This window comes from Ailuropoda melanoleuca, chromosome 7, assembly GCF_002007445.2.
Source record: "Ailuropoda melanoleuca isolate Jingjing chromosome 7, ASM200744v2, whole genome shotgun sequence".
Taxonomy (NCBI): Eukaryota; Metazoa; Chordata; class Mammalia; order Carnivora; family Ursidae; genus Ailuropoda; species Ailuropoda melanoleuca.
In genome coordinates, this window is record NC_048224.1 from 127,717,927 (window position 1) to 127,727,699 (window position 9,773).

The window sequence follows — 9,773 nt, forward strand, 5'->3', positions numbered from 1 at the left end:
ATAGTAATGGCATAAAAACAGACAAATAGATCAATATAACAGAATAGAGAGCCCAGAAACAAACTCACTCATATTTAGTCATTTAATTTACAATAAAGGAGCCAAGAATATATAATGGGAAAAGTCTCTTCAATGAATAATACAGAGAAAACCGGGCAGCTACATGCAAAAGAAGGAAACTGGACCACTATCTTATGACATGCACACAAAAATTAACTCAAAATGGATTAAAGACTCGAGTGTAAGATCTGAAACCATTAAACTCCTTTCTTAAAACATATGTGATGACATCAGTCTTGGTGATGATTTTCGGGATTTGATATCAAAAGCAAAGGCAACAAAAGCAAAAATCAACAAGTGCGACTGCTTCAAACTAAAAAGCTTCTGCCCAGCAAAAGAAACCATCGGCAAAATGAAAAGGCAATCTATGGAATGGAAGAAAATATTTGCAAGTCATATATCTGATAAGGGGTTAACATCCAAAATATAGTAAGAATTCATACACAGAATAGCAAACAAGCAAACAAAATCCTCTGCCCATTTAAAAAATGGGCAGAAGATCTGAATAGACATTTTTCCAAAGAAGACATACGGATGGCATATAGGTCGTGAAAAGCTACTCAACATCACTCATCATCAGGGAAATGCAAATAAAGATGACTATAAGATATCACCTCACGTCGCGGCACCTGGTTAAGCGTCAGACTCTTGGTTTCGGCTCAGGTCATGATGTCAGGGTCGTGACATGGAGCCCTGCGTTGGGCTCCATGCTCAGTGGGGAGTCTACTTGAAGATCCTCTCCCTCTGCTCCTCCCCCGACTCATGCATACGCACACGCATGCTCTCTCTCTCAAATAAATAAGCCTCAAAAAAAAAAAAAGAGAGAGATACCACTTCATGTCTGTTAGAATGGTGTTATCAAAAAGAAAAGAGGTAACAAGTGTGGCCAGGATGTGGAAAAAAGGAAATCCAATGCATTGGGAATTGGTGCAGTCACTGTGGAAAACAGTATAGAGGTTTCTCAAAAAATTAAAAATAGAAATACCATATGATCCATCAAGTCCACTTCTGGGTATTTATCCCCCAAAAATGAAAACACTAACTTGAGAAGATATCTGCACCCTTATGTTCACTGCAGCATTATTTACAATAGCCAAGCTATGGAAACAACCCAAGCTTCTGTCAGTGAATGCATGGATAAAGAAGATGTGTATATATACAATGAAATATCATTCATTCATTTAAAAAAACGAAATCTTGCCATTTGCAACAATGTGAATGGACCACAAGGGCATTATATTAAATAAGTCAGAAAAAACAAATACTATATGATCTCACGTATGCATAGAATAAAACAAAACAAAACAAAATCAAGCTCATAGATACAGATAGAAAGATTGGTGGTTGCCAGAGGCAGGGGCAGGGGGCTGGCAAAATGGGTAGAGGGGGTCATAAGGTACAATTTTCCAGTTATTAAAAAAAAGTAATTCATGGGGATGGTAATATTTAGCATGGGGACTACAGTTAAGAATACGGTGTTGCATAGTTGAAAGTTGCTAAGAGAGTAAATCTTAAATGTTCTCATCAAAGGAAGGCAAATTCTGTACGTCCATATGGTGATGGATGTCAATGACTTACTGTGGGAATCATTTCACAATATATACAAATATCGATCATTACGTTACACATCTGAAACTAATGTAATGTTGCATGTCTGTTATGCCTCAATTAAAAACAGAAGAAGATAAAGAAGTGGGGGTGGGTAGACCTTAGTAGGCTAGAGATTTAAGAGCCTAAACAACCCAGTCCTGAGGGACAAGGTCTTGCATTGAGTATTCTGCCTTCCAGAGAAGCTTCTGGAAATAAAGAGAGGAAGCTTAAGGGATGCCATGTTTTAAGCCTTTCAGTTTGAATGTTGAATACCTACCCTTTGAAGTCAAAGCTTTCTAAATGTATGAACTCTCACGCTCCTGTCTTAAAAAGTCAATTGACTAAATTTCAGAGCCATAAAATGCCTCAGGCCACTTAGTCATTACTGCTCAGCACTGATCCTTCCTTGCCACTACAAGGTATCAAAGAATGCGTGCTGAATGTGCATGTGTGTCTATGTGTGTGAGGGAGAGACAGAGAGGTCTTTGAACCTGGATCTACCGGTACTGAGAAAGAAGACTAGAGCATAAGGAGCTAAAGAGAGAAGCACAGGAATGTGGACTGAAACACAGAGATTAGAAATAGCATGACCAGCATTTCAGAAGCCATTTTCGTCCAGAAGATGCCATAGCTTCGTCTTCTGGCCTCTCCAGCTGCAGCTAGTTCTGAGAGATGATCAAGGACCCAGTGGATCCCATGTCAGACAGTCTGGCAGCAGGCCTTGTGCAGAAACCACGGGGCCCAGCCTCCCAGACACGAGCTGGTGTGGCCCCGGGGACTAGAATCATTTGGGGGTGCTGCTCTTCTCTTTTCTTAGCTGCAGCTAAGAACTGAATTCAGGTGCGAGGACGTGGTGTCAAGCCTGGACTCTACCTGGGGAGTACAACTTGAATCCGGGACCAGGGATCCACTTTCCAGGGCAGCGTCACTCCACACCACTGTTCGGAGCAGTTACCAACAAAATCTAGGGAGTGCAGAGGAGTGGAAATAGCCCCGACTGGGAGGCAGGAGTCCTGGGTGCTTTGCCCTGACTCTTCGTCAGCAGCATCGACCTTGCATAACCCATTTGGTCTATACTCTAAATTGCTTTCACCTGTAAGTTCTCACGGCCACGCTTGCCCTTCACGGATAGTGAGAAGGTTAAAGAAGACAATGTATGTGAGAGCGGTTTGAACACTGGGAACCCTTCGGAAGCATAAGGTATTACTCTCAACAGTAATTATAATAGAGTGCCCATATCTGAAGATGACCGTAACTTTACTTTTCACTCATCACCTTCGATGGAAAACACTCTGTATTAAAGAGAGAGAAAATATCCAATTGAATCTATCTTCCTAAGACCTATAAACTTTTAACTTTCAGCTACACATGAAAGAATGTATTTTCCCAGCCCGTATTTCAAAAAAGAGAAGACATTTGCTATCATTTAATAATCATTGAGAGTTTTACCTCTATTATCACATTACTATGCTGATTATATTCCTGTTATAAAAGCAGTGGGCCATTCGGGGGAAAAACTTTATTAACGCTGACTTTACACTACCGATGATAGCTGTTATTTACTGAGTTCTGACCATGGGAAGTGGGGGAGAAATGACACCTGGTTTGGCCCAACTCTTTACGCTAAGCTTCAGGTTTTCTGTCCCATCTGCTGTTGAGAAAACTAAACTCCAGGGAGTTTAACTCACTGCCCGGCATCTCTGGATTTGAATTTAGATCGCTCTCAGTCTAGAATCTGTGGTTTTGTTTTTGAGTAATACTCTCTCCGAGCCGTGTTAGAGCTATCATTAGTAAAACAAACTGCAACATTCAATTTAGATCATTAAATGAGATGAACAAGTAACTCACATTTTGGAAAGCACGATCTTCCTAATCGTAACAGATTTGTTGATAGGAGAAAAGGTTTCAGGAAATGAGTTCTGAGGTTCTGACATCCTAGTGACAGTCAAGAGACAAGCTGTGTTTATGTCACCCCACTGACCCTGGTTTCAAATGATCCACGGGAAGGAGGGTTGGGAATTTGCTGCTACAGAAAGTCAAAACGGGGAGTGTGGGGGAGGGATCTTTTCTTTCAGTGTTTACTTTGATAATTGGTCTCTGGGTTAAATTACACATTTTGTACAAGTGTTTTATTTTTTTTATTTATTATAATAATATTTTTTATTATATTATGTTAATCACCATACAGTACATCCCTGGTTTTTGATGTAAAGTTCGATGATTCATTAGTTGTGTATAACACCCAGGGCACTATGCAATACGTGCCTTCCTTACTACCCATCACCTGTCTATCTCATTCCCCCACCCCCTCCCCTCTGAAGCCCTCAGTTTGTTTCTCAGAGTCCATAGTCTTTTAATACTTACTTTCACGCTTCATCTATGACAGTGGTCCCCAAACTGGGCCACACATCAAATCATGTAGTAAGTTTTTTAAATGCAAATTTCAAGGCCCCTGCCTAGACCTATTGAGTCTGTCCATATCTCTATGTAAGAAATTCCCTGCAGGCATTTCTGACAGAGCTTGTTTTTTTAATCACTGATCTGTTGTGATTTATGACCTTTCAGGGTTGATATTTTTTAAATTCTAGCATTATGTAATCATACCATTTAAATCACTTGGCTTTCTCTCAAGAGCGCTAATGTATAAAACCTATAGTTCCTGAAAGCCACAACTTTCTATAATTATGGCTCAAATGGGTTGAAAATGGAAAACATACACACATAAAATTTTGGAAAAAAAAAATCCTAACTGCCATCTATTTCCCATGTTGAGACCTCATGTTGCAACTCTGTCCCAAAGTGAATTTTATGTCTGAGCCATAAAGATCTAAGAGCCCCTTGTGGGAGGGCTATAGCAGCACTTGCAGACCATCAGAATCACCTCCTGTGGCCCCCAGCCACTCCTGTAAAGACTTACAGACTCTCTGAGAGCTCCCTGCACAGACTATCAATATTTCACTGTTTTCTAACATGATCATTCGTAAGAGATATTTTTCCGTTACTGCTGTCAACAAAAAATTTGTTTAATAAACATAGATTGTTATTTTTCCCATATGTTCAACAACTCATTCAGAGCCATAAATAGAAAACAAGAATGTTACTCACAATGTATAAATAGCGAAGAATCGTGACAGGACCAATGGCATGGTTCAGTATTAGAAAATGCCATTAACAAGTGATTGCAACTATCTGCAAACTGGTCCTAAAAATAAAGAAGTTAAAAGCCATCCAATAACTAAAAAAGCAAGCAACCAACAAAAAGCGTTCAGGTACAATTCGGTGTAAAATTTATTCTCAGAAAAGTCCTCAGCATCTTTAATTGTTAACATTGGTTCTAGGAGAGTGACGCAAAATTTCTTGTTCTCTTATATTATTTCCTTTCTGAGAGGCATATTTTTAGGTGGGGATTTTAAAAATAATCATCCCATTAGCCCCTTAGTATATTTCTTCTTGTCTGTGGACAAGGAGTGCAGTGATAGAGGAGTTTAAATAAGGTAGGGTATGCCTTTATCACTGCTGTGTTGATGTTGACCTAGGAAACCAAACCAACTTTTAACGGCCAGTTGAAAAATTGGCCAATTGAAAAGTTCATGCTCTTCCATCCAACCTTTTAGGAAGGGAAGTTTGGATCTAGACATGGTTGAGCTGGACCATGAAATAGTAGGTCTCTATGAACATTGCCTATGAACGTTGGGTACGTGCATGCTAGTGATGGGCTATGGGAACATGCTGTCCGAGCAAATACAGCCCCAAATAATCCCTGCTTTTTGAGAATGTACAAACTCGATCAACTGGAAAATCAGACACTATTCAAGGTTTTTCTTTATTCATTTCCTTTTTGAGATCCATGGAGGAGAAATGAAAGATTTTGAGTCAGCATTCCATAGGTTTTCCTCCCTGACATTCAGTGTTTGGAATGATGAGCAATTACAGTGGAGAATTATTATTTTCTTTTCTTGAGAATGCCTTCATAGAAATAAAAGTTTAACCTGTTTGCTGTAATTCAGTTTCTATGATGTTTTCCTGTGGATTTTTGTGTGGTTTTAGGAAGACAGGATCTATATGGATTTCATTTTTATTAAGCAAAACAAAATGGAAATTTAATGAACTTTCGCAGATAATGATTTATGCACACAAGGAGTCTTATCTAGGATGAGTGAGTTTTGCTGAAATGACACTTGCGGGTGATTTTTTAAAATTTTATTCTAAAGAAATCTTTGTCCTGTGTTGTCTTCCTTTAACAGCCCACTTTTCCTGTAGGTCCCGCCATAGGGACAAATACGGCGATTAGCTTTGCTCCTTACTTAGCACCTGTAACCCCTGGAGTTGGGTTAGTCCCAACGGAAATTCTACCCACCACACCTGTTATTGTTCCTGGAAGTCCACCCGTCACTGTCCCGGGCTCAACTGCAACTCAGAAACTTCTCAGGACTGACAAACTGGAGGTACTTCAATTATATTTGTGGTTTGAGATGCATTTGTGGCAGATATGTACTTCTATGTAAGTGAACGCTTGTAAGATACTAATTCAGTCTTGCAAAACAGCCATGTGCACGCACACACATGTGCACACACATTCATCTAAAACCCATGCATTCGTAATTCTATGGTTTCAATTTAAGGCAGCGAATAAAGGAAATTAGTCTGTAGGAAAAGAATTAGCTTAGTACAAACAAAATTCACCCTTGGGGAATGTGTGTTCAGGGGCACAATATTTAACAACCAGTGGAACTATGAATCAGTCACTGTGCAGGCCATAGGGATGGCTCCTGAAGGTCTCCAGATGCTGGACATTAACCTTGGATGAATCCTGGAAAAACCTGAGAATGGGCAAGTCAGAGGCCCAGCAGTCAGGGCAACGGGGGATACTTGGGGACAGGGGTAGGAGTTAGTAGAACTATGACTGTTGACCACTTGGTATGATCATATTTCAATATTTTAATAACTAGTATGGTTATGTTGATATGTTCCAGAATATCAGCCCTGGTTGTATTGTTGGTAAACAGGGGAACTAGAAGCTGGGCAAATTTAGGTATCAACTGAGGTATTTTCTTTAACTTAAGTTCAAGTGTTCTATAAAACTCAAGAAAACAAGTTCATATATTTATAGAATATAATTCTTAAGTCATGAGTCAAGCCAATATTCTCTTTATTCAGAGTTAGAGGATTTATCTTAACGACTATATCCTGTGATATTTAATAGAGCATTTTACACAGGTATGTAAAGATTCTGATAGATTTTTCAATGAACTCCTTTAATTCCATTATGCATTAAAGCTGTTAGGTGATGTATGTATGATTAGGGTGTACACTGTGCTTTATGTTAGATCATTGGAGAATGTTCTTTCAATGTGCATTTGTTTAAATATTTACCCAATAAAAAAATTTAAAAAAATGTTTACCAGATAAATCTTGAGGGCAATAAAACGGTGCTGCCTTGGATTTCAGCTTCAGTCTGGAGTTTACGGTTCCAAAATGAAAAGACTAGTTCCTAACACAGCTGTTATGATCTATCCCACCCCTGTGAAGATAGAACAGACCTTTCCTGGTCTGGAAAAGTGTTTGGGGCTCCACCTGCTGGACCCGTGGAGCTTTAGTGTTTGATTCCTGAGTGTGTGGTTTAGAAAACAAATTAAATCAGCTGAGTTGGGAACAAATTGTCCTCCCCTACAGGACTAGTAGACAAAGACACTGAAAAATAATTTCCAGTGACTGTAGTAGGGCGGCTTGCAGTTCATTTCAAACCAGGAACGAAGCCGGCCTCACAGATACCCTTGATAAACGCTTGATGGCTGTCTGCACCTCGGACGCAGTCTCAGACCAGAAGATTGCATTCAGAGAGCAAGGCTGACTCAGACTTGATAGGAACATGAGTAATTTTTATTTTGTACATTTTATGAACTAAAGATGGAATACTGGCTTATATCCAAAGCAGGAGGAAAGAAGGAGAGATTTTGTGACTTACCTGTTTACCCTTCAAACCCTCTTGGCCACTGGTCAGCGAACTGTATTTTGCAAGCACCTTTGACTTTCACAAGGCTTGACTGTGCGTCAGTGACCCGTCACATGACGTCACTGATGGTCGAGATGCCAACCACCACTTCAACATACTGACTTTGGAACTAGAGCCGAAAAGGGAAAATAACTTATAATTTTATGATTTATTCTGCCCTGCTAATGATATTTTATAAAATATCAGTATTATGTCTATTTACTATCCATGTCATCTTATGTTGTTGATATTCAAGACAGAATTAAGAATACTCTTGAAAGTCTAAAGAAAACTTTCTTTACATGGTAAACTTTTGATCCACCAAAACTCTTAGAGGATGGAGCATTCTAGTTACTTGAGACTTCAGGATAACGAAGGATTAAGGACGAAAAAAAGCAACGGCAACACATCAGCACTTCAAACTCGATTCCTACTTCCCTCCACTTATTTCTCTCCTTTTTATCTTTTCTTTTTGTCTTTGCTGTCAAAAATAACAACAAAGTGACCTTAAATGCAAGTTTCAACGTCTTAGATATGGTAGTACTGACTTATGATTATAAGTGTAAGTTATCTGTGCAGAGCAGGGGAGACCTAGGGGGAAACAGGAGTTTCCAGATTCACCCCACCCACTTCCCATCCTCCGCGGAGGAACAAGTCTGTTTCCCCCAATTCTTTCTGGACTTGTACAGCTATGCCCTGGGGGTTTGGTCTGTGATGAAACTATCCCTCCATGCAAAAAACCTGTGGCATCCCAGAGTTGTCAGGGTAGGAGAAGTGTTGGATATGGATATAGATGTCCAAATTCTATACTATTACGTTGTTACATATACACATATATTGTGTCCTAATTATTATATATAAAGTAGATACAGAGATAGGCACACTACCCAGAGAGAAATGGAGGCTTTGTTGATTTTCGCGATTTTAGCCCAACTGCAGACTTTTGACTTACTTTCTCAATACAGAGTCTCACTTCAAAAAAGAGGGCGAAGCAAAACTCACATTAGTTTGTCAGGGACTCTGGTTGAGTTCTGGACAATCAAATTTTTGTCGAAATGGCACAAAAGCCACCATTAAAAGAAAGGGAAAGCATTTATTCCTTTGTAAAAAAAAAAAAAAAAATTAACATAAATGGCTGCGCTGGCGGAGGTGGTCGCCGGGGGCGGCCTCGGGGCTTCCCTCCGCAGCGTCCGCTCTTGTTCCCCATGTCCTAGGTATGCAGGGAGTTCCAGCGAGGAAACTGTGCCCGGGGGGAGACCGACTGCCGCTTTGCACACCCCGCAGACAGCACCATGATCGACACAAACGACAACACTGTAACCGTTTGTATGGATTACATAAAGGGGCGTTGCATGAGGGAGAAATGCAAATATTTTCACCCTCCTGCACACTTGCAGGCCAAAATCAAAGCTGCGCAGCACCAAGCCAACCAAGCAGCGGTGGCCGCCCAGGCCGCCGCGGCCGCGGCCACAGTCATGGTAAGTGGGGCGCGCCCACCGCGCACCTTCCTCCGCCGGGCGGGGAGCTGCGGGGCGCCCGCGGGATTCCGCCGCTCCCCCCCGCCCCCCACAGTTGGGAACTAGGGAAGGCTGCCATTCCTGCTGCTCCGCTGCCTAAGTTCTGTTGTTGTTCTCCCCGTTTCGTTTCGTTTTGTTTCCCCCTCCTTCCCTTCCTCAGCGCAATAAGTAAATCCCTCAGGCGCAGGGCACCCCGGCGAGCCACCAGCACCCTGCCCCTGCTGCGAGCCCGGCCCCAGGGCTGCTGTCCGGGGCTCCTCCTCTTGCGGGCGGGCGCCGGGCCTGGGGCCACCGGGATGGGGGGCCCCAGAGCTACGGCGAGGGAAATTGAGCGCTGCCACTGAGCCCGGAGCCCAGAGGCCAGCAACAGGTGACCATGGGCGACTGGCGCTTCCCCACTCCCGTTTCCCCCTTTCCTTCAAACATTCTCCCCCTAAATGAAATTGTGTACATTGTGTACGGAGCACCAAGTCATGAGACAGATGAAAATGGAGCTGTACTGACTGGTGTTTTAAAGAAAAGGGGGGGGGGCTGTAACCCAGCCTGGAGTCCCTGAGTCACTGTAATGTCCCTTAGAGACCAGCTGAGGCAGCCTCCTCCCCCTCCCCTCCTCC

General features: G+C 41.8%; 1 protein-coding gene across 6 annotated transcripts in view; it reads left to right on the forward strand.

The window, feature by feature from the left end:
• The window catches only part of MBNL2 (muscleblind like splicing regulator 2), a 155,559-nt gene that overhangs the window by 105,107 nt on the left and 40,679 nt on the right, over positions 1-9,773 (forward strand). For all 6 annotated transcript variants that reach the window (XM_019794792.2, XM_019794794.2, XM_019794793.2 and 3 more), the window contains exons 4-5: positions 5,895-6,095; positions 8,857-9,120. In XM_019794792.2, the coding sequence (XP_019650351.1) occupies positions 5,895-6,095; positions 8,857-9,120 (465 nt within the window). The remainder of the gene's footprint in view (positions 1-5,894; positions 6,096-8,856; positions 9,121-9,773) is intronic.